General features: G+C 42.7%; 2 protein-coding genes across 3 annotated transcripts; both read right to left on the bottom strand.

Moving 5' to 3' along the window:
* Nucleotides 1–1,750: 1,750 nt before the first annotated feature.
* On the bottom strand, nucleotides 1,751–8,461 carry dcxr (dicarbonyl/L-xylulose reductase). The gene is made up of 9 exons (XM_080747681.1): nucleotides 8,321–8,461; nucleotides 7,849–7,925; nucleotides 7,442–7,539; nucleotides 6,693–6,847; nucleotides 6,325–6,367; nucleotides 6,114–6,213; nucleotides 5,095–5,159; nucleotides 3,367–3,484; nucleotides 1,751–2,606 (listed from the first exon to the last, which is right to left on the bottom strand). Exons 2-9 carry the CDS (start codon nucleotides 7,898–7,900, stop codon nucleotides 2,503–2,505), a joined length of 735 nt encoding a protein of 244 aa, XP_080603807.1. The 5' UTR covers nucleotides 7,901–7,925; nucleotides 8,321–8,461; the 3' UTR covers nucleotides 1,751–2,502.
* Nucleotides 8,462–9,319: 858 nt separating this feature from the next.
* On the bottom strand, nucleotides 9,320–24,987 carry rfng (RFNG O-fucosylpeptide 3-beta-N-acetylglucosaminyltransferase). Of its 2 annotated transcripts, none has more exons than XM_080747073.1 (9): nucleotides 24,641–24,987; nucleotides 22,576–23,198; nucleotides 14,776–14,821; nucleotides 14,429–14,531; nucleotides 12,748–12,901; nucleotides 12,115–12,200; nucleotides 11,749–11,914; nucleotides 11,517–11,602; nucleotides 9,320–10,248 (listed from the first exon to the last, which is right to left on the bottom strand). In XM_080747073.1, the coding sequence occupies exons 2-9, from the start codon at nucleotides 23,095–23,097 to the stop codon at nucleotides 10,182–10,184; spliced, it is 1,230 nt and encodes a 409-aa protein (XP_080603199.1). In that variant the 5' UTR covers nucleotides 23,098–23,198; nucleotides 24,641–24,987; the 3' UTR covers nucleotides 9,320–10,181. The 2 variants fall into 2 exon arrangements, with proteins under 2 accessions (XP_080603199.1, XP_080603200.1); XM_080747074.1 differs by having other exon boundaries at nucleotides 24,645–24,987.
* Between the last annotated feature and the right edge of the window lie 393 nt (nucleotides 24,988–25,380).

The following is a 25,380-nucleotide window of genomic DNA, read 5'->3' as shown; positions in this document are numbered from 1 at the left end:
AATGTTGTAGCTCTGTGTATGCACTCACCAAAATGTTAGCAGGAATGAAATATGAAAACGTCCTTTGGTGAGAACATACATATGCTCACCAAAGGAAGTTTTCATATTTTCAGTCTTCCAATCATTTTAGACCCCGTCGGGTAGGAGAATGTGGGTCTGAAGAATCTATGCAGCTTGTGAAAAGGTGGATATATTTGACTAAACAAGTTTTCTTCAAATGGATATGAAACTAGAGCCCAAGTCGCAGCAATTAATCATTGGTTGAGTACACACGGAGAACTCTTAATGACGCCACGACGATGCTGCTACCCGGAGGGCATGGGAGTAATTTATGGTTGTCTATATGAAATATATGTAATATCACAGCCATTCTATGGCTAGCCCAGAATAAGGATGCGAGGGTTCATGTGGTTAAAGTGATCCCTGGCTAATACGACAAATATGCCTTAATACATTATAATAGTCCTCTATAACTATAAAGTAAAATTAAAAACACCTTAAATATTTTATTTCTCCTAGAAATAACGAATATTTCACTCAATAGGGGAATTGCCTGTCGCAAGTTGATGATGTCATAAATGTCATGTGTGATCTATCCCTATGGAATTTACGGCATGCATGTGCAAAAAACACATTTGAAATATTGATTTGATGCTCATATTAACCATAGGAAATATTACGTTCGTTTTTATTTTCACATGCATGCCATAAATTCCATAGGGATAGATCACACATGACATTTATGACATCATCAACTTGCGACGGGCATTTCCCCTGTTGAGTGAAAGATTAGCTATTTCTAGAAGAAATAAAATATTTAAGGTGTTTTTAATTTTACTTTGCAGTTATAGAGGACAATTATAATGTATTAAGGCATATTTGTCGTATTAGCCAGGGATCACTTTAAGAAATGTGGGTCTGATCCTAGGTAGGGGTTTCTGGGTAACTTCATCTAACTCTGTGAACGTGTGACAGACAAGCATGCCAAACATGTGGGCTGTACAACCTTGCTGCCTGAGTTCTGCCTCTGAGGTGGAAGAGCTTGCATGGGTCTTAATAATATTACCTGTCTTAATTTATCCCATTGTTTTAGATCTTATCTGTGTCCTGTGTGTGGCGCAAGCATGCATGTGGGGGTGTGCATGTTTGTGTGCGCGTGTGTGTGGAGATGAGCACATGCTGGTGTCAATGAGAAAGCGAGCGTGGGTTAGTGTGTAAAAGACAGTATTGTTTTGAGCAGATTTTTTTAGTGTCAAGTTTTTTGGTACTATTTCATATTGTATTGTAGAAATACACAAGACTTTTCAACGGTCAACAAAGAAAAAAGAAAAAGGGACATTGATTACAAGTCTAGTGATGTACAGAATAACCATTAGAGAAGGAATGCATTATGAGTATCTACATGTACCTGAATATTTAGCTCTTAAACTTCTAAAATTATTCAAGCTAAAAGGATTATAGTCACTCACATTGAATTTAGAAATGTTGCAAAACTATGTAAGATAAAGATGCCAATCATTGTACCATTTGTCACATGTGGCAAACAGTACAGATTGCCTTTATGAAATGCATTTCTGTATGGTTTGTGGAACTAGGGTGTCTGTTTCCCTCCTCTGGTGAGACGCAGCACTGCAATTCCTTGCTGTCTTTGGTTGGCATAGCAACTGTGTGGTTGAATAATGTTGTGTCCAGTCCTGCCTAGGGTGTGAAAAATGTAGCTGAGAAGCGCAGCAAAAAATACAAACTACTATTGCATGGAAATTATCTGGTTTATTTGACCCACTGTAATTCTTAGGAAAGGTTGTATGATGAAATGCATTGGCCATGTATGTATGTAATGTAAGATGACTTGTATACTTGTTTCAACTGTTTGTCTTATTTTTTATGACTTCACATGTCTGTGTGGTGAAATATTTCAATTTTGTATAATAAATACAAATGTATATGTAAGACATTTTGCTTTCGGTTACAATCTGCCTTTGCTGGCTTGGGTTCACACTTCACAGCTCAGAATAAATCACACACTGGATTTACTCAATTACACCAGAAGAAGTAGTAAGTGTTTCTGCTCTTGTTCAGCCAGTGACATGAGAAACAAAATGCAGGATTGGGGTGGCAGTTAATAAGGAGGTAAGAGTGGTTGGAATTGGAAGGTTCCTGGTTTGATCCTGGCAATCAACTCTGTTGACATGGCAATAAAGTATTGAATTTAATCTCCTCCCGACAAGTGTCCGTAATAGGCCCTATGCGCACAGCAGCCATACTGGAAGGACAAAGGCTAAGCGAAACAAACCAGAATGCAACAGAGCCTTCATTAGTATTATTGTTAACACCTTTGAAGGATATGGCTGCAGTGCATAGAGCCTATCAAGACACTGAACCCCTAACTGCATCCCTGGTGCTGTTCAGCCCACTGCTCCTATTAGTCAGGATGGCTTGAATGCAGGGAGGGTACAAATTCCAGGTGTGTGCATATTTGCTCCACTACTGAGATGCAACCTTTCAGCAAGCCAGAAATCCTCCGTCCACAGGCAGAGTGACTCCATTGGTCATGTTGCTCTTATTGCTCAGCAGGAACAAGATGCTGTTAACGACATCCTCCACCTCTGCACAGACAGAGTAAGAGAAAGAGATAAAGCATTAACAAAAGAAATGAGTGAGAGCGAGAGTAGGGCTACAAGATCTTGTCAGTGATTATTCTATTGATTACTTTTTCAATTAATCGAATAATCAAGAAGACATTTATATATAATATATATCTTAATGAATCGACACAAACAATTTTTACAAATGTGTTATAATCGGCTAAATTGATTAACCACTAAACCCTAATTTCGTGGTGTGGCACAAAGATAGTGAAAATAGGCAATCTACAAGCCCTGTAAATCCACTAGGAAAACGATTATAATCGATTAAACTGACGTAGAAATCCTACTTAATTTATGGACTTTATGACTAAAGCCCAGCGGAATTGAAACTCTCAAAAACAGCAAACCTTGACTCGGATGCTATGTTAGAAGATAATAGAAAACGTTTATTCACAGCACTAGTCTGTAACAGTCATACACAAATACATACATCCTAAACCAAAGACAGACAAAACAGTCTAACTTCCTCTTCCTGACAAAACATTTGATCCTCTACTAAGCTGTGTGAATCATAAAACAAAGGCCCCTCTTCTGCTGGCAGCTGTGTGACCTTCAACCTGTACAGTAGCTACTCCCTAAATTCTAACCTTATCTACAACTGGTGTTTTCGTCCAGGTTCTCAGCGTTCAAACTCTGTTGTACGATACCAGTGCTCTGTGTGTTATGAAGAAAGATAATGACGTACAAGGTATTAAACTGTAGCAATAAACAGTCTGACCTGCAAACCTGCCCAGCGGGATGCGTGAGGTCATGGTCTTGGCCTTGTCCGGATCGCTCCAGCCCAGACGGCCCATTTCAGTCATAACCACTGTGGGGTTCACACTGTTTACACGGATCTGCACACAGCACAGGTCAGAAATGCAGTAAAGGGATCATATCATACATTATATTATACATGGTCTGCGCCTCACAGCATGAGTTGTGCAGTTCAAAGAGGATAGGGAAGAAATCACCCCCTCTGCCTTGTGCATTGCATAAATAGCCAGAGATGGTTGAGTGTATATGTCACGGTTTGTTAGAGAAACAGTACGGTCGAGAAACGGAGCACTCGCCGTGCGGCACGGGGGGGAACAAGCGGTCGCCACAACAACGTCCTCCAGGCGGAGCCGCTCGATTGTCCACGACATTGCAAGCGGCGCGAAGGCCAGCGGACCTTGGTCCTGCTCTTCGCCCCCGAGCGCCGCAGGCGCGAGTGGCCGCGAAGAGCGGGCCAGTTACGAAGCCGTGGTGAATGCAATCGTTATATTTATGCCCAGGCCGTAAGGCCTGGGCAAGCCCACGATAAACGCCCTGTCCAAGTGACTACAATGGAGCTAATGGCTAATGGCTAATGGCTAAACACTGCCGAGCTAGGCTAGTAAATAAAGAAAGAGAGTCGCAAACGAGTGACGTCAGCGCCTTCACTAGTGAATGGCTGTCGTCGCCATCTGGTGGTGATTGGTGTGTGGTGAACGACAAAACAAGCGCTCTTACAATGAACGTCCTGAGTTACCCAAACATACTGTAACATATACATTAGATTGTTCAATCACAGGGCTGTAAGTGTAAACCCTATACCCTCTGTGTCCAGAGTCACATGTTGTATGTTTTTGTGCCCTGCAGTATGTCAATTATGTTGTGCTTTCTTATTATATATGAATGTACTGATTTATGTAAAAGACCATTTGTGTTATTTTGTGTTCATATTATAGTTGGTGTACACATTATTGCTAGCCTGGGTAGCAGGCTGGCACCCTGGCTACATTATTGCTGTAATTTGATTCACCTGTCTCACTTGAGATGGGCTGTCAGTGATGATTGTGATGAGAAATGTTTGTGTGAATGAGGAGTGAGACTAGAGTCCAGATCATTTCATTCCAAGTTCTTGCTAGTGGTAACTGTTGGGATTTCTACGTGGATTCTTGGAATTCTGGGCAAAAGGATTTCTGTGGACAAACTTTGTGGAGAGTGGTAAGAGCGGACTTTACGTTTTTGCATATAGAATAGGCCTTTGGATTTGGGATTTTGGTTTATGGACAGTGACAGGACATTATTAGGTCACTGTTGAATATCTAATTTGGTTTGACCTATTGAAAGACATTCATGAAAATCGTTTTGCAAATTGAAACAATATTATTATTTTGCACATTCATTATTCACCTGAAGTTATATTTGCTTGTCATTGCTATCGTTTTATTCTGAACTGACCCTACCTCCTCCCTCTTATTGCTATAGCTGCTGCCACAACTGTTTGGCAACTGTTATAAACCGTGAAGGGTTTCCTTTAGAAGCACACTCAGCAATAGTCTATTTTGGAAATCACGTATTACATGACCTGATCAGGTCTGGTGCCTGATCAAGTCCAGTGTGATCGATAATGTGGGTCTGGTATGTGACAGGGTCCAATACATTATGCAGTTCCGATAACTGATTGTGTTCAGTGTAATACATAATGCCGGTCTGGTACCTGATAGGGTCCCAACTCCAGAGCCATTACTTTGGTCAACATGTCCAAGGCTCCTTTAGTGGCACCTTTAAATCAAACAGACCAGAAAAGAGAGGGAGAGATAAATAAGACGGGTCTAATAATAATGTGGCTTCCCTCTGCAGTGTGTAGCTATGGATGGCAAGTTACTACGTGTATAGTTTGTGAATGAATCTGCAATGATGCATTACAGTGCTATGGGGAGCAGCTTAGCAGCATGACGTGTGCTGTGATTGGCATAGCAGTGTCAGCACTCAGCATGTATTATATCTTGAACAATGCCTATTGTCTGCGTGATGTGCTAACATGCTAATGTGAGCTTTAGCCTACAAATTTAAATGTATAATGAAAACCTTTCTTCAGCTTACTGTGGTTGAAGAATCAGCTCTGTCCATAACTGTAGTCCCAGTTACCCAAAGGTAGCACACAGTACCTGTTTCCTGCTCTAGTTCATTTCCCCATTTCTGTAGCTTTGTTTTTGGCTCCTCCATAAAGTGTCCGGTTAAGATCTGCTGCTTATCCAATCATAGGAAAAAGAAACTGGGACTACAGTTATGCACAGAGCCCTTTGCTTTTATGCTGCTCTACAGTCATGCATACTGTATATCTTGAAATGCCTACACATTACCACTGAAGACACTGACTCAAGTTATTTTAGAAGGAAAGGACGTCATGTGACGCTGGGGATGCGCCATGATGCTCACCATGGGTGCCAAACTCTTGATGGACAAGTACACCTTCTGGACATGATGCTAGTGTATGTCACAGGGACTTACCCCCCATTCAATGCTTGATGCAGGGCACAAATTGGGTAAAAAATGTTAGTCTTTGTATGACACACACACACACACACACACACACACACACACACACACACACACACACACACACACACACACACACACACACAGTTCACATAAAATGAGAGACAAAGGAGACAGAGGGCACACAGATGGAGTGTTTATGGTCACTTGCAAGTGTGAACTGAGCGCCATACTCACAGTAGACAGCATGGTCTCTGAGGGCACATTGAGAGGCTTGGCTGGAGATGTTTACGATGGAGCCCCCTGTCCCTCTGGCCTTCATACCCCGGGCCACAATCTACACGTGATCCAACCAAAAGGAGAGATAGAGAGAGACACTCTGAAAACAAAATGACCAAACTAACCAGGCATTTGTACAGATGGCAATGATGACAGATATTGTTTTTACCTGGGAAACTTGGAGCACAGCTCTCACGTTGACGTTCATAGACCTGGAGATGGGGAGGCTTTTAGAGTTTTATACTTTGGCGTTGATTCGGAGGTCTGATTTATGCTTTGGCGACTTAAGTGTGGCAACACAAACTCTTTCAACAGAAATTATATCACATTTGTTGCTGCAGTATAAATCAGGCTTACTCTCAAAACTGTTGTTGTCTAAATCCCTCCACCCCGCCACCCATTTATATGAATAATGCCTATACATTATTCTGAAAATAACAGATCTACGAGCTCACAGAGCATCACATCTGCGGCGCGTTGTGAGCGTGCAGACCGGCTAATTCGGCATGCGACGCCGTCAGCGTGAATCAGGGTTACTTGTCAAACTGGTCCGGGGTGACCTCCAGAAAGGGCTGCAGCGAGGCACACGCGGCGTTGTTCACCAGCAGATCGACGGGACCCACGTCCTGCAGCGCAGCGGCCGCGGCCTCCCAGTCCGCCAGGTCCACGCACACCGGAGTGATGGACGGACACTGCGGGACGACAAGCCACACACCAGACACCGGAACGAATCACCCGGGGGAGCTATCCCGCACGGCCTCCCGTCCCGGGGACGAGGAGGAGCGGAAAACAAAAGGGGGCGGCAGAGATGAAAGGAGCAGCGGGGACATAACTAGACAGAGAGTGTGTGTGCATGTGATCATAATGAGCAGAGAGATGGAATGGGGACACAATAGGACAGCGAGATGGAGAGCTGGAGAGGGGGGAGATTGGGGGTGCAGAGGTCGCAAATGTGCCCCCCACCCCCCCCCCCGCCAGAATAGATGAGAATAGAAATTAGATCAGGGTATGTGTGTGTGTGTGTGTGTGTGTGTGTGTACCACCTTAAAGACTACTGATCGTTGTGTATATATCCCTGCACTGTCTGCATGTAACCTTGATACATGAAAACTGTTTCACTCCTGTCACTTGTACATATTTTGTTTTGATCGTATTGTATTGTGTACAATTCTGCTTTAGCAATGTAAACATATGTTTTCTCATGCCAATAAAGCCCTTTGAATTGAGCATTTGAATTGAATTGAATTGTGTGTATGTGGAGTGGGGTGTGGGGGGGTATACCTTACCTCCAGCACCAGGGTGTCCAGGTCTGACCTTGTGCGGGTGACAGCGGTGACCTCCGCTCCGCAGCGCACCAAGGCCAGTGCAGTGGCCCTCCCTATCCCTGAGGGACAAATATCCATAAACACAAAGCCTATTATGCACTCGAGCTCCCAGTGTGACACTGGGGGTGACACACAGCATTCCTATCATGTTTGAGAGCTTACGACATCATATAGAACTGGTTCTTCCATTGACTCCCTCCCTACGCTTGGAATAGTTGGGCTTCACTTGCACAGAGCAGTGCACTTCAGCTCAAACAAGTTGTAGCCTACTGTGAGCTCTGTGTAACTTTTAATAAACCAACCTGATGGTGTCACTGTAGGCACTGGAAACTTGATGTGTTTTTTTTTTTCTTTTTTTTTTACTGTACCTTTTCCTGCTCCCGTGACCAGAGCCCGTTTCCCTGCAAATGAAATCTCCATGGTTCGTCAAGTCCTCGAATATAAGCTGTGAATTCACATACAGTCTGGATGTTAGATGTATGGTGGAAAGATTCACTTTTGTATAGGCCTGTTAAACTCATACTGTCCCACCGATGTGTACCCATAGAGTTTTACTGAGCAGTTAGCTCAAATCATTAGCATCCAGCTAGGTTATTGATTCTCTTTCTCTTAAACAGATTGGCTGAATTAAACTTCATTTAAATCTGGCCACAGCGACTAGACACTCTAATCTGAACATCAGCGAAAATGATAATTTGCTAAACACTGCTCGTTGACAGCCTTGGCCCAAGACTGTCATGGATTTCTTCAATCGAGTCTGACATTTGCGATACGCAAATGATCGATAAAAGAAATCTATGAACGCCTTGGTCCGATAAGGCTTAATAGCTCGTTGCTCACAAGTTGCAGAACTTGCAGCTCCTGGACAGCGATCAGATGGATGATGGATCCCGTGTTGCTGTAGCCAGTGTTGCTGCTGCACCAAAAAGTTTAAAGTCCCACAAAAAGTGAATGACCAAAAGAGATGGGACACTTGCTTGTTGGCCCGTTACTTGCACAGTCACTGTGATTATGGAAAACATCTTCCTGGTCACAGGTGACTGTTTTTCTAGACAAAGTGGTTGTTATTATGACAGCGTAGTAGCCAATCTATTTTATCACAACTACACCAAACGGGGACTGCTAGGGGTCCTTATGGAGGTTTCAGAGGGTCCTCAGATAAATGAATAAAATTTGTGTCAAAATCAGTTTGTAGTTAGTCACTTTAACCCTACTTATACTTTGGCCATTAGAAAATGTCAAGATTCCTTGACATTCCTTGACATTAAAGTTTGAGAACTTGTCTTAATATATCAAATTATCTGACAAACCCATGGCCTTAATAGGCTTATAAATGGTACACCCCCGACTGAACTATGTCAGCTCTTGTTCTGCCCTCTTGCTGAACCTCTCTTCATCATTCCCATTATATCTATCCAGGAGATAATGAACTTGCCCTCATAAATCCATGCTTGCACTGCCACTATGGTTATACAGCACTCCTGAATCTTTGGGTTCACCTCCACAACTTATCTGCAAATCTAATAGCATTTAACTTGATTACACACCAAGTCATGTAGGTAACATAAATCTGATACGATTACATTCCAACTACAGATGACGTGATTTTGTCTGTATTCAAGACTTAATAGGGTGCCAAGAAACATTCAAAGCTAATATAGAGCATGCACCAACTGTTAAACAATCTACAAATTCTGGAACAAATTCAACCTCAATACAGGCCTTTGCTAAAGCAGAAAAACACTTTTATTTTTTCATCAAAATGGCAATACTTAACAGAAAAGGGTACAAAAAACACAGGAGGAAACATTAGTCAAGCCATGGCAAATAGCAAATACATTTAGTGCCGTTTCATCCACTGACCTGCAGTGAGACAGATTGACTAACATATATTTGGCTTTTACGTGTGTTTTACACACAGACACACAAAAACTTCTAATTCATATTTACACGAACACTGTAACAAGTCATCCACAGAGCATAACATACAGGAATTGACAACTTCAACACAAGTAGTGCAAATTCTAAAAAAATAAAAATAAAAAAAGGCCTGTTGGATGTAATGATAAATAACATTTGGGTGAGAATACGAAGCTGTCAGGACAATTGAGACAGAGTTTAAAAACTAATGTGTGCACATGCATGCATACACATACACACTAGGCAAAAATGTACATGAGAAAGCAAGGCAAATGGGAGTGGCAGCCATTCTCACACCAACACTTTAGAGTATGTATTCTCTCACTAAAAAATAAATAATCTCAGCTCATCTTCTTTAAAAAAGTACCTAAACTATCATTCATATGCCCCCCCACACTCCACCAAATCACTTAGATGGTAGAGCAGACAGGAACAAAGGTTGGTGAATTATACTGCTATGGAAAATGAATCATACTGCTGTGGCAACTTTCCCAATGCTCTGTGACGATGCACCGATGCAACAGGGTTCTGGAAAAGCTTCTCTTCAGTGTGTGGTGGCCACGGGCGGGTGTTTGGACTGTTCAGGAATACTGCTAATAAACAAAGCTGAAAAGGCAATCAATCATTCAGTCACTTTGGTTAAGGGTGCAAAGGAACGGACCCACAGGTACTAGTATGGTCTACTCTGGACAGAGCAGAGTGGCGTGCAAGAGAAAGGTGTAGTAGCGTGGTTTCAGTGGCGAGTTGTACAAATGCAGTGGGGTTCATTTTGTAGTGGGTTTTAGTGTGGCTTCATCCTAGAACACCAGTCAGTATCTGGATACAGGAGGCAGTGGACTGTCTTAAACCTGGAGAGGCGGAGAGAGAGTTTTAAGCTTTTTTACAAGTTTGGACAAAGCTCAAGCACATGATACTACTGTAAAGTGCTTGCTAGAGTAATTAATGGCAACTTCACCGAGTGAATCCTATCGTTCTTTTGTGAGGACATAAATGTATGTAGTTGAAATGTGTTTTTATAGAGCTTGCTCTCGATGTGCTTGCAAAACGCCATCTAGCCTACTGTACTTAAAGTTATACTATGTCACTTTTTTTATAAAACAAATCTTAAAATTGTCCTAACTGTTAAATCGCTAAAGTTTTAGAACCCCCACTCCGTTAATTTCAGCCCCAAAAGCCTTTTCTTTATATGTTTTCTACTTAGCCGTGACAGGGGTGGGATTTCCCGGCAAAATTACGTCATCTGCATCATCCGTATACGTTGTGTATACGTTGGCCAATCACATCGCGGATCATACATACATGATACACTACCGGCCAATCACAGCGTGTGCTGCGTCTCTTCAGGAAGTAGCCTCCCTCAGCTACAGTGTTTACTGTGGTGAAGGATTCTTAACCTCTTAATCCCCAAATCCTGCTCAGAAAATTACGTTCTACCCCTCTACGGAATCGTATTGGTCGCGGTGGTTTGCGGCGCCGCTCCGGTGGTCCGCGGCGGTGGTCCGTAGGGCTGTCACGATATGACATTTTACATGACGATTAATTGTCACTCAAATAATTCGCGATTAACGATTTAATTGTGTATTTGTCGTTGATAATTACATTTCTGTTTGGCTTTTAGGCTTTGAAGTTGTACATGGTAGATATGACACATAACTTAAATATACAAAGAAATTACTGACATATTTGACAACTTACTACTTAAAAAATAACTTTGATAGTGGAAATAGCCGATCTACAAGCTCACAACGCGTCGCGGTGCGACGCGTTGTGAGCTTGTAGATCTGCTATTTCCACTATTTTTGACTTTCTTAAAAATATATGAACATTTTTCAACATGGAAACGATTATGATGATTATGAAAAATAATCACGATTATGTCAAATAATCACGATTAGACGATTATGTAATAATTGTGACAGCCCTAGTGGTCCGCGGCGACTCCGGGCGAAAAACGGACGAAAAAAGCAATACCGTGACTGACCACTAGTTTAGCAACTTACACAGTATAGCTTTAAAATGACATGTATTTTTACATTGGCGATGTCCTCACAAAAGAACGATAGGATGTGTGGGTCACTGTACAGTCCACGTGTGCGTCTTATTTGTTTGCGTTTACCGTGTGGGGTCCTCAGTCAGGGAGAAAGGGCCTCCGATGCTGACCACGTTCCTTCTGTTCTCAAAACCCCCGTAGCTCAGAGTCACCTGACACAACAGAGGCCAAGAAATATTACATCAGTCAATCAGTCAAATTATCTCACATGATTTCTCTCATAATCCACCATTGCTTTGAGACTGATCCCCACTAACACAAACCTAAATGCATGCATGCACATGCACACAGTACATACCTGTTCCAACACAGTGTCGATAGGCAGCTTCTGCAGGTTCTCTAGGTGAGAATGGAACAGGTGTGTGTGTGACAGCATCACCTCCAGCAAAGCTTCTATAATATAACCAATAGTGCAGTCGTCAGGGAGTCTGATCTTCTCCGCCGTGCTGATGAAGTTTCCCAGACTGGGGGACGAAGAAACGGACAGCGTCATTTAAAGTAGCTCCCAGAGTACAGTACAATTTCCTCAAATAGATCTTATACAGTCTGTTGGGAAATGAAGCACCTTAGCATCCCACCTGGATTTAATTGTGCTCTTTGGCATTGAACTTTGGAATCGATGAATACAAATTTCATTTTGACACCAGGAGAAACCACCACTTACCTGGCCCATGGGCTCATCTTCAGTGCCAAACCTCGGCTGATGCAGAACCCAGCACCACCTGTGGCGAACCAGAACTTCACCGAAACCTAATAAGAGATTAAATCGGGCCACGGGTAAGCACAAGAATAGTAGATTGGAGACAAATAAACCTAATAAAAGATTAAATCAGGCCACAGGTAAGCACAAGAATAGTAGATTGGAGACAAATAATCAACATGAAAATGTAGAATAAGCAGGGGACAAAAAGACACACTGATTTGAAAGAATGTGATTATGAGACTGATACAGGGATGAGGTGGGGAAATATAAACACCCAAGAATAAGGTATAAAGTAATTATGTAAAAGACGATTAATCAAACATTTTTGTAATAATAATTGAATAATCAGTTTAGTGAGGCACCATGTAGTTGTGTGATATTTTAAACCTCAAGATGTCTTTGCTCCACATTATAAAATGAACAAATATTTTGAACGGCTAAGTAATAAAAAAAAACATAATTAATGTTAACCATCATTTTGTACTTTACTAACTTATTTCACGATAATGTAGTCATAAATTCAATCTGAATTGGAAAAATAGTTAACACATTATTTGATTATGGAATTAAGTTTCAGTGCTAAATGCAACTGACCGATCCATCACTCTTGACCCTCTCTGCAGCCTCTATTGGATGGTCCAGACTGGGCCGGCCCAGGTAGACATCCTGACTGTGATGGTAGGAGGACAGTAGCTGCAGCAGGCTGGGAAGGATCACATAGTTGTCATCATCCACATGGCAAAACCACCTGCAGGACAGAGACAGGTCAGAATCACAGCGGCCAGACCCAATCTACCGGTATTAGAACACATAAGTTGTGCCTCCGCAAGACAGCACCATACAGAGAGTGCGCTTTCCATGTTTGAATACTAATCCATTGTCAAATAGACATTTGGAAACCCCAAGTTAATATTGACATTTTACATGATATTGCTTCCTTGATTCCTCTCGCCAGGCAGTTGTTAGTAAACTATATCAACATAGCATTTAGGCTTTTCAAAAGCACATGTCAAGCGTTGTTTCTACAGTCTGTCACTGGTAGGGCTCCAAGTGCATATAAATACTTAAGAAGCCCCATCTGCTGATTTTTCTAACCAAGAGGGTGCGTTCGGAAACCCGCACCGGGTGTGTGCTCAGTGTAGCGAGTGCAGTGGGTGTGTCGTTGTAGAGTGCGTTCAGTGTGGCTTATTTACGAACGACCTGTTTTAAGAGGCAGCTATGTGCTTTTTCACTCTGAACTCTGAAGGTAGCCTAAACTTTCTGAAAAGCAGCAGTTGCTAAGTATGCTAACGTAACGTTGCTATTGAAAGGAGATGTAATTCATTGGCATACCTGCTGTTAGTTTACATGTTGATGTGTGTGAAACTATCAAGCCCAAACGACCAATAAAGCTGCAAATGCTGCATTTTGCGGTCATTTCCTCCATTGTTCACAGCTGAGAAGCGCTTGAGACACGGCCATGAAATCCAACCAATCAAAACACCGAACTGCCGCACCACACCGCCTAACCCCATCTTCTGAGTCGGGTTGGTGAGTGCGTGCACTCAACATACCAGTGCGCCGCACACTGGATTTCCGAACGACAACGCACCAAGTGCACCGAATAAACGAACGACAACATGGCACACCAGTGCGTTGAGTGCGCATTTCCGAACGCACCCCAAATAAACACAGTACATACACAGTACAGGTACATAGAACGTGAATGTGAGATTCGATGTTCTCATGTGAACTTGCTCAGCACATATGGACTGAATCAAGTGTTTGTAATAAGCCAAATATAGGAACTGTGAGAACACTAAGTTTGCAGGGTGAAAAATAGATTTTTCCTTGTGCTTATAGCATTAGCTACAGAGCAAATAAGGCCTTTTTTCGGCACTAGAGGTTTGGGCCACTACAGGGGTCCCCCCAAGGCAGCAAGGGCGAGCCGCCACAGTCAGTTGTCCGCTGGCCATTGAGCATTTTTATTTCAATATAGGATGGATACAGTGAGAGTGAATGGAATAATTAATTCCAGTTTGTGGATCAGAGTGCAGAAGCAACAGATAAAGATTATGAACAATATTTAGACATAATGCCCAGGTAGCAATAACTTTACAACTCAAAGTTCTACATCTCTTTAATTACTTAAGCAATGTTGTGATCTTGTAGATAATAGAATCAAAACATGTTATTATATTTTTTCATTTTGAACATGTGTGAAAAATGGCACCTTTAAAGACAAAGTAGCTACTATTTGCTATTCATTTTCTAGGGACGACAGGGTAAGACTCACTTTTTCTGAGATTCAATGAACTTGTCATACTCCACTGACATCTTACAGCAGAGAGCTTGTCGAGTGTGTGCTGCTGAACAGTTAGTGTTGATGATGTTGGCACCTGAGGACGAGAGAGGAGGTGACAGCTAAGACACTAGTGTGTACTGTATATTGTTTTTGATTTACACAATACAAGAACTTCATTTCTTTTACAGATTAGTAACTTTCACAGAAATGTCCTTTTGGTACTTTTATTAAACTGGCACTAGTAGCAAGCGGGCTCCTAAAACCTCAAACTTTGTTGACCAAGATGCCCCTGGGGTCTGTATTTCAAGAATTGTCGTGTACACTCGTCACAATCTCACCTGCTCTCTGCAGATCCTTGTCCTCACCATCAGTAAAGATGAAGGTCTGAAACAGACAAAAACTCCCACTGTTAAACACTGCTCCCATCTGAGAACAACTACCCTCCCCCCCTCCCCACAATGCCTCCATGGGCACAATGAACCGGTCCATTGTTTTCCCAGTGGGATGTTTTGTGCAGAACATGGACCACGGTAAAGATGGGGGAGAGGAATAATAAACAAGTGGTAGGCACAGAAAGTGAATGAGAGAAAGGTATCTGTACCAAGTGGACCTCTGCCCTACCGCACATATAAATGGAGCTAATACCTTTACACGCATTTGAATCTGAGGCTTTTTGTATACTATTTAAATTGTTTGGGGAAAAATGCTGCTACAGTAATTGTCCCAAAGTGAATGCAAAATTCTGAAAGATTGCTGCTTCAAAAAGCTTTTTACCAAGCTACCCGTACCATGAAAATGTGAAAGATTAATTGCAAGCAGTGAAATTCTGTGTTTAAAAATCGGCCTTGCTCTCCCTGTTTCCAGTTCCTTATCTCTGATATTTGATGTCCCTAGTAGGGATAGACCGATTATTGAAACGGGCGATTATCGAATTCGATATTCATACAATTTATTAATATCGAAAAATATCGATATCGAAAAAAAGTTGAAAAAAAAAAAGATTTTATTTATATTATTAAAATAGCTAAAGACTATTCAAGATTCCAATAAAAAAATAGCAGACCTACAAGCTCAAAATGTGTCGCACTGTGACGCATTTTGAGCTTGTAGATTGGCTATTTTTGCTATGTTTAACTGTATATACAATGTGGGCCTCTGGAGTGAGTGTGACAATATAGTGGCCTCTCCATCATCAAAGTTGCCCACCCCTGTTCAAGGGTGATGCGGCGACTAGATGTGAGCCTCTAGAACAGTTAGGATGGGAAAAAATATATAAATGAATTAACCACCTAACCACCATTTAAAATTGGGGGATTTCTTTTATTTTGTTTACTTAAAATGCATATTGGTTCTTAATATCGGTTATCGGCCTCTTTGATAACAACAAATCGATATCGAAATCGAACATGAAAATCCCATATCGGTTGACCCCTAGTCCCTAGGCTCCATTCATCTCTAATTAAGTTATAACACGTACATAGAATTAGGGCAGGTATATAAGTGGTTGCAGTACTGGAGGTTAAGTGAACAGTAATAAATACTAGCCTACTAGGGCTGCACCAGAGGGTGTGCCAGTATATGTGAGGGGGAGTGTGTGTGAGAGCATTGACAGAGAATGTTTGGTCTACATAACTATCCGTCTGTCTGCTGATTTACGAGGTGGTTGTTTGGTTTGATACGATGCAACAGTGAGAAGCTCTCAGTCTTGGCCTTCAAACTCTCTCTTGGCTTTGGCTCAATTTTTTTCCCAAAACCTGTACAGCCAAAATATACACACGCGCAGAGTCGTAGACAAACACCTCCCGGACATCCCAAACCAGTTTATCATTCCACTCATCCATCTTGCCTCTCAAAAACATTTCCATTTATGTCCACCTGTCACGGTGGGTAAACTTCTCTTGTCTCTGCTCAATTTTTCCTGTGCCTGGTCTGGTCGTGGCACTGGTGGCATGCACTCTCTTCCTGATGACACTAGTTATCTTAGCCAGGCTTGGAGCAGAACACCACAGGCATACCAGGAAAGTGCACACTTTCCATCCATGCACAGCCTGCCAAGCTAAAGCTTGAAAATAGCATTGAAAATATAAGCTCTCTACTGTCTCGCAGTGCAATGTGTTGTTGATCGTCTATTTATTTACGGTGTACGACACTTGCATGCAACTAAGGAGAGTTGCGGTTTTCTGGTGTGTAGTTTGTTTGAATGTAATGAAAGAAAACTACAAGCAAAATGGCTGCCAAGTGGGGTTAACCACAGTGCTAGTTTCCTACTGTTTGATTCCCAGTCAAAGTTCACCAATACCGAGGATTTCAGCCTGGCTTCAACTGTATTGATGGCTGACGCAACACTTGGACTGTTGAATCCAAACACATTAAGTCAGCCAAATATTATCGTATGAATTTCATAAATCAAGCAATGATATAGTCAAAATGTTGTTTCAGTTCTTTCAAAACATTCCATCCACTTCAATTTCATCTAGTAAAGGCCTTATTCACTGAAGTAATCTATTTTCCACAGGTCTCAACTTCATTGTGACTCAGTGGTTCCTTTATGTTTTTCCTCACAGAGCGCTCCTCCTGACATCAGAACGCGAGGTTAACACTAACCAGACAAGTCATACAGTACAAGGCAGACAGAGGGCTGCTGCATCCCCAGACTCTTTAAAGGTTAAATAAACCCAGCAGGCACGCTTTAAACTTCACATACCATCAAATGAGGCAAACGGCTAAAGGTCTCCTTTTACTTGACCTTGCTTGGACTCCTATAAAATGTCTACTGTCTGTCTCCCTTAGAAAATACGCAGTTCCATCATTGTGTGCAACTTGGGACTATTTGTCAAACAAATAATGGGTCTAACGCATCAGATCTATATCACATACAACCCGCCGTTTTATGTGCCCTCACAAAAGTTTGTGGCTAGACTTTACTGGTCTGGAAGTAAACATAACACCACCTTTAAAAGCTATAACCACTTGCACCCATTTGGAGTAAAGTGGTCACTTCATGTCCGCCCATGAGACAATGAGGTCCTTTATTAACCAGGCCCTTCTCAAAAACCAGTGCGGGACTGGTTGCATAAACATGAATAGAACTGGTTTGAGTTCTCCTGAAGTTTCTCCATCCTGTGACATTTCCAGGCTAAACTGGGGCGGTGTGTCTCTTTTCTCCAGTTAAATCTCCTTTCATGAACACTGGGGCTCTTTGTCTGACGACGGCGGAACCTACCGCTAATGGTGTTTATGGCTCCCCAAACAGAAATGATTATGTTGCCTTCAAACGTAGCCACTCAAAACAAAAAGGGAAATGGTAGCATTTGGGACCTTTTTTTCTTTACTTCGTCCTTGACTTGGATTTTACTCTTGTGAGCAGAATGACGGTGTCAAGTGTGTTGACAGCCAAGAGAAACAGGCCACATCATTCTGCCTGGCTAAATGTCACGGAGCTGTGTGATAATGGTGAGGTAACACAGGCTGAAATTAGCCTGGCCATACAGTAGATAGTTAGACAGCACGAGCACCCACACATGACGCAATACAAACATTGTAAACAGCTTGGCTCATTGCGTAAAGTAGCTTGAGTATGTCTTGTTTGGCTGCCCTCCCATTGAAAGAGACCAGTACCACCCTGTACAAATCCCACTACTCTCCTCTGTCACCATGTCTCATCTTTACTCCCCCCTATCCATCATACACTACCACTCAACATTCAGCTCAACTCTCTATACCCAACGTTTTTAGTTGTAAGTCATAGGCTAGTTGTGTGCGTGCGTGTCTGTTCGACCCGCGTGCCGTGCACACACACACACACACACACACACACACACACACACACACACACACACACACACACACACACACACACACACACACACACACACACACACACACACACACACACACACACACACACACACACACACACACACAGGGTGGGCAGGGGGGCAGAGATTCCTGCAGTGAGAGAACAAACAGTGCACACTGTTCTAGCCCCACATGTGTGTCCCAGACTTGGGTCTCTGTGGTCACAGAGGCTCATGGTCTTTTGGTGCAGTGTGCAGGCACTACAGCATAAACATGCATGAACCTTTTTTGCACAATTGTCAAAATCAGCAGATCTAAGCTCACTATGTGTCACGTGATCATGATGTGTTGTGAGCTTGGAGAGTGGCTATTTAAGCTGTGTCCTACAAGGAAGTACGGTACAGTAATTAATATACCGTTATGTGGAAATAAGAAAACTCCCCCCCCCCCCCCTTCTATGTTGCCTAGAACTGGAGGATTGATTTTGGGGTGTGGCTTGCAAAGTACACATGATCATGATGTGTTGTGAGCTTGGAGAGTGTCTATTTAAGATGACATCATCACGGTGTGTGTTGTTATTTCCACATAACAACTCAAAGGTATATTAATGGGGGGCAGACCTCCATTCAGAAACACCCCCACTTAGAAACATCCCCATTCAGAAATATCCCCACTGAGGTTAGGTTAGGGTTAGGTTTAGGCTTTAGGTTAGGTATACTGTAGGTGAAACCTTCATTTAGAATAATGGAAGTCAATCTCCTGAATGGCAATGTTGAAAAAAAGGGTGGTTTTCCCCTTTAACTGGTTAACACCACACATACAGTTTCCCCCGCTCATTGTGTACCCTGGCCATGCCTTTCCATCTTGCATGCATGTGTACAGTATGTGTGCAGCGCACGCAGTGACACACACACACACACACACACACACACACACACACACACACACACACACACACACACACACACACACACACACACACACACACACACACACACACACACACACACACACACACACACACACACACACACACACACACACACACACACACACACACACACACACACCCTCTCTCTCATGGGACTGATAGATGAGGGGTGGAGAGCAAAGATTTATTCTTGAATAACAGTTTTGACGGCTCTACTAAAATGGCACTGAGGACAGCCTCTAACCACATTATCAGCAGAGGAATCTCCATGTGGGGATCGTTGGGGGGCACACCCAAAAATGACACAAACACCCTATCCACAATTTTCCCCGGGGGTTTACTGGAGACTATCAGGACCAAACTTCCGGGTTTAACAGCAGACATACAAGCTCACGTCGCGTCGCAGATGCAACCCGTTGTGAGCTTGTAAATCGGCGGCGGAAGATCGGTGCAAACGTCTGCGCAATGCACTATGGGGCGTAGGAAAATCGTGGATAAGACACCCAGTAAAAGCAAGGCTGTATAAAATGAGGCCAATACAAAACCAGTGGAAGCAATCAAGATCCACTGATTTGCTATTGCTCACAGTTGTTCAGTAACATGGGTCTCCCCATGTCTTCAGCTCTTTAGTTGTAAATGAGTACAATGGACCACAAAGGAAACAAGATCCCTGGCTGTACGGTTTCCAAACTATTAATAAAATTTTCGGCTCTCTCCTGATTGGATACAATACCTGAGACGAATAACAGTCTAAGTTCATATTTTAATTTGTTTGAATATAGCTATTTTTTGATTTACCAGACTGTAAACCACAAACTAGTAATTTTTAATCTGTTAAATTGTTAATGCACTCCCCCCTCGTTTTGTTCAATTGTCTGTTTTAATGTTATCTGTTCCCTTTGTCTGCTGAATATTGCTTATACAGACTTATACTGTTGTTCCACAAACTGTTGGAGATACTGTTTTTCCACTTTCCATGAGTCTTATAATTCCTAATGAGTTAAATAAAAAAAGAAATAAAAAACAAATGAGGGAGGAGTGCATTAAGAATTTAAAAGATTTAAAAACTTCTAATTTGTGGTTTACAGTCTGGTAAAAAAAATCAAACCTCGGTTCGAAGTGGAGCGGTGAATTTGAGCAGTTCCAGGTAAATATATAAAATATATAAATATATTCACCTATTTATATATTGACATGTGTCAATTCTTGATTGCCCGTGGCTTGCTACGGTGGCTGCATGCTGAATAGATGGAACAGAGATATTTTGGATAGACTGTTCAAAGTCCCTGACTTTTTTCACCTATTTTATATATTGACATGTGTCAATTCTTGATTGCCCGTGGCTCGCTACGGTGGCTGCATGCTTCGTGAGCCTCCACTCTAGGCTAGCGGCTATCACGGGCAGACGCAGACAGCAGAGGGGGTCGACTCGAGATACGCCAACATACCATGCTTGTTAGTTGTTATTAACGGACTACACACACACACACAACAGCTGATCTTCACGCAGACAACACCTCGATGTGCGTCTTGCGCGAGGCGTTGTGAGCTTGCAACTCGCTCGCTCTCTCTCTCTCTCTCTCTCTCTCTCTCTCTCTCTGAAATACGATTCTCTCTCTCTCTCTCCCTCCCTCCCTCCTCTCCCCCCGTCTCCCTCTCGCTGCCGTTAACCTTTGTTTTTATCGCGACGTGGTGTGTGTGTGTGTGTGTCACACACTGTGTGTGTGTGTGTGTGTGTGTGTGTAGGTGTGTGTGTGTGTGTGTGTGTGTGTGTGTGCGTGCGTGCGTGCGTGGCGCGCGCGCGCATGCGTAGATCCTGTTCGAACTGAACGAAACAATCTTTTCCCACTAGACGGGACAAAAGCTGAAAGCTGTGCACTGGGAGCTCGTGCTCTGCACACCGCTCCAAAAATATGGACTTAAGACTGTTTTTCGTCTCAGGTACTCAATTGGTATCCCGACCTGAAAACGTCTTTGCTGGAGCTGGAGAGATGGGCAGACCACTTACTGAACAAACACTTTATTATAGCAATGATGAGCTATTTAACACTTTTATTTTAACAAAACATATAGTTGCACCTATAAGGCTAATTCATACATCACTGAATGACACGGGTCAGCTGCTTTTTCAGTTGTTGTTGACTGAGGGTCATGCGATAAATTAAGTCGTAATCTATTTTCACACTATCACCACAGGAGCCAATACAATAATAATACATGGTTGGAGGAATGTTCTGTTTGTATAAACTTTGGCTGTGTTTCTTAAAGATATGGTCTGAATGTTATGTCCTGCTGACAGCATGGAACTGACAGATTTAATGTTTCCAAAAGCATACCGCGGCGCGAACCCAATTTAACCAAAGAAGACCCAAGATTGCTGAATGGTATTGCAGTGCACGGCTCCATGAGGTCAAAATGTGACTTAAGTCATGTGTAATGTGTAGCTGGTGTCCTAGCTTTATCTACACAGTTATGTTTGAGGGCCCAACCTTTCTGTTACTGCCAAACACAATATGAATTTTCTGTAACTAAATGCATGTTGCCAACATTGAATGCCATTCAGTCCCATCAATGCATGTGACCAACTCAAATTCTGGAGACTTCTTCCCTGGAGTTTTTGCGCTCTCTCTTTTCGCAGGCCCTCATGGATCATGATTGCGGACCCCCTGCAGAGTGCGGACCAAGGTTTTCCAAGTAACACAGCTGCATAGTGTTATTCTACCCTCCTAGGGATGGCGATTGTGTGGATCGAGGGTTTCCATGACTGTGGGCTGTTGTTATCGTTATGGTCATTATAGTTGTTAGTATTGTCGTTGCTGTTATTATCCCATATCCCATATTGTTGTCCATCTTGTGTCTCCCTCCCCAACTTCCCTCCATCTTTCCCAACGACACGCCACGGTCATGGTAGGTGGCTGCCACACATATACATTTGGTGTTTCCCCAGGACCCAAACATACAAAAATACGTTGTGAATTAACCACTATTTAATAGCGAAAATAGCAGATCTGCAACTTGTAGGTCGGCCACTATTTCTTATTTGCTTTTTTACGTTTATGTTGTTGTTTTTTCTTGAATTCTCTTTTTTTTAAGATTTTAGAAAACCTTTTGAAATAATGATGAAGCAAACGTGTAGGAAATGCACACAACAAACTAACAAACACATTTCTTTAGCTGATCAAATGCTTGCTCGGGGGAGAAACATTGGGTCCCTGCTCTATTCATGAAGTGTAATTTCTTTGTGATTTGGCAGTGCACCAAAATAAAAATGTAACTGAATTGAATTGTTTTGAACCCTAGAGGAAATAATGGTGGTCTGAAATTTAAATTTCTAAATAGCATCGTTCAGTACAATAAGGGACTGATTGTGTAGATCTGAGGTGACCAAATGGTTGTGTCTTCTCCATACCTGTTCTTTGGCTTGGGACACCCAGGTCTGAAACAGCAGCTCCAGCCTGGACTTGTGATACTTCTTGGTCGTTTTCACAGCAATGAAAATGTCTTTCAGCTCCAACGGGTCCCTTGATCTGGACCCTAGAGGTCCACCACCTTTTCCTCCAGGGAGACGAACTTGTTCTGGCCGTCTATGGGACTCTGCTCCCCTCCCAGGGTCCGATCTGTGGGTGTCATCTCTGTTCATGCCACGGCCCCGGTCGCCAGAACTTCTCCCCCGTCCCACTGAACTCCCGTTCGGCTCCATGTCCAACTCCGACTCCCCATCCTGGGCTGTGACCGTCAAACCTCCAGGGTTGCCCTGGGCGTTGGCCGAGCCCTTGCCCGCCCGCCCAGGCCTGGCATGGGGCCGGGGCTGGGGCAGATCCCCCTGGCGCGTTGGAGGCTGGAGGGCAGGGATGAGGAGCAGCAGGAGGCCACAGAATGCAAGAGAAAAGAGGAAGCAGTGCCTGCTGACACCCACTGAAGCTACGCTCATCCTGAATGACCAACAGATGGGCAGGCGGCGCTTATCAGCCGCCGGCACTGGCTTCACTCCCCGTGCCCCTGTGTCCCATCCTTATGACATCATTTGGAAAGCTGCGGATGAAGAGCATAGTTAATAAGGGTGTAACAATTCTCCACATTCACAGTTTACTGAAGAAAACACTGAACTAAGTATCACTTAGTCCATTTTCCAGAGCCAATTGAGCACTCTATTATTTCATCTACCCCAAGTTGTAATGTAAACCCTTGTATTTCAGACCTATTTTGATTAGACTTGGAGTGAATATAAATGTTTATATAGTCTTTTATACAGTTTGGGAAGATAAAAACGGTTTCGGGTTCAGTAAGATTGTTGTCTGGTTCCGTGGTGTCCCAGTGGTCCTAATGGGGAAGGACAGACAAGAACTGGTGACAATCACGTTTCACGACCTGTGACAAATGGGTGTCCTTCGATATTTTTTACCAAACCAATATGACAGGAAAACATATTTGACATAAACACACACACACACACACACACACACACACACACACACACACACATTGAGAGTAAGGGCTGGGGGGGGGGGGACACAAGGGAGCTATACATCTGTTATTTCTGAGCCTGTCACAACAGTTTTATTACTCAGTAATTTAACAATCCACTGCCTGTGGTGGTGGACACAAATAGTCTATGAAGCATCAAGCATCTGTTAGTGATTGAGATTTGTAACCCCCACGTAGTCTTTACTTCGAAAACCATAGTTGGTCCCGGTTACCAAGTAACAGGCTGAGACTGAGAGCACTCACTCTTAAAATCAACCTAACACTTGCTTTTGCTTGGCTTAGAGTCAATTAAGATTTCCTTTCAAATGGCACCAATTTGCCATTGATTGTCATTACATGTGATCGTTTCCACCCTGAGTACAGTTTCCTGAATAGCTGTTTATTTTCGGATAGCTCATCGAACATGCCAACGCAGCAAACAGTGATAAATGAATCCTATAGTAAAGATTCCTTAATTAGCCAAGCATATAATATATTTACTCAGCAACAATAGAGTTAAAGCTAGCTAACGTAAAGCAGTTGAATGCTACGGCATGGCTTATAATATATGGCTATAATAAAAGTAAAGCCATATAGTTTTAGGCAAGTGTTAAGGCTTACGAGAAATTACGTTATCACTGTTATCACAAATGTGGGTTAAATGCGTCTCCAAGACTTGTCATAAAGAAGTAAGCAGGCATGTTGTTTAGCAATTATTAGAATAGAATGACGACACTGACAGAAAGGCACATTTAAATGTCACAGACTCAGTCATACGGCGTGCATTGCAGTGCATGGCGGACCCTGCCCTGCAGAGCCGCAGCCGCTATTGCTCAACCAGCTTGCCTTGTGGCTGTTGTGAACTTTTTATTCACATTTCGAAATGTGATGCCATGCAGAATTGTGCAATCGTGCAATTTCTCGATTTTATTAATAGCAGACAATGTGGCAGTGCATCTGCATGTGACGCTACCCTCACAAATGGCCACATAGCGATTGAACTGACTGACCTACCGTGAAATATGGAGCACGAATCTGTTGTCTTTTCCCGACCATCCTCCCGTTGATATTCCGTCGATCGATCGATAATTAAATAGCAACGACGACTGAATTGGTGAAAGAATCACGTCGATCAGAATGACTGTAACGTTAATTCAAACCGAAGAGAAAGACAGAGCAGCGATCTATCGTTCTGTTTTTGTTCATGACTTTTTGATGCAGCGCCTAAACTTTGTTGACTGCTGCTGCTCACAGCTCCTCTTGTCTTCGGTTCGCCCTTCGGATTCTCAATCCCGATGATTCATCAACTAATGGATGATATCGCTAATTCACTGCTACTGTCAGTGTCAAGACTTCCAACAGCCCCACTCAGCCCATTCAACGAAGCTCTACCTCCTCGCTAGCTCTTGATTATTGTGTTTTGTTTGTCCCTCAAAACCAACCCACTACATAATAACACAATTTAGCGCCATCTGGCGGCGGTGACATGTAATGCATCCGTGGATGGGACCTCTTCTTCTTCATTACCTTATGCCCATGTTCTACCAACCACAGCATTCTAGCGCCACCAGTTGGATGTTCTACACATTTCTCAGGTTCGCCAGGGTGAAATCTTCTTCTTCTTAAAAAAGTTAGTAGTTTCATATAGGCCTACAGGTACATCTAAAAAAATATATAGAATATTGTGTAAAAGTTCATTTTCTTCTGTAATATATATTTTTAAAATTTTCATAAATTCTATCTAGAAGAT

The sequence above is a fragment of the Nannobrachium achirus genome, assembly GCF_963921795.1.
Source record: "Nannobrachium achirus genome assembly, chromosome: 18".
NCBI lineage: Eukaryota > Metazoa > Chordata > Actinopteri > Myctophiformes > Myctophidae > Nannobrachium > Nannobrachium achirus.
Note: the sequence above shows the minus strand (reverse complement) of the source record. Positions and strands in the feature narration are given on the sequence as shown.

Coding starts and splice junctions, on each gene's coding strand:
- rfng (XM_080747073.1), bottom strand. CDS start 23,097: ATGAGCGTAGCTTCAGTGGGTGTCAGCAGGCACTGCTTCCTCTTTTCT. Junction 14,822..22,575: donor TGTCCCAAGCCAAAGAACAG/GTATGGAGAAGA, acceptor TGTCTGTTTCAG/ACCTTCATCTTTACTGATGG. Junction 11,603..11,748: donor TCGACACTGTGTTGGAACAG/GTATGTACTGTG, acceptor CTGTTGTGTCAG/GTGACTCTGAGCTACGGGGG.
- dcxr (XM_080747681.1), bottom strand. CDS start 7,900: ATGGAGATTTCATTTGCAGGGAAACGGGCTCTGGTCACGGGAGCAGGA. Junction 6,214..6,324: donor CTGTGCTCCAAGTTTCCCAG/GTAAAAACAATA, acceptor GATCACGTGTAG/ATTGTGGCCCGGGGTATGAA. Junction 5,160..6,113: donor CAGAGACCATGCTGTCTACT/GTGAGTATGGCG, acceptor TTTGATTTAAAG/GTGCCACTAAAGGAGCCTTG.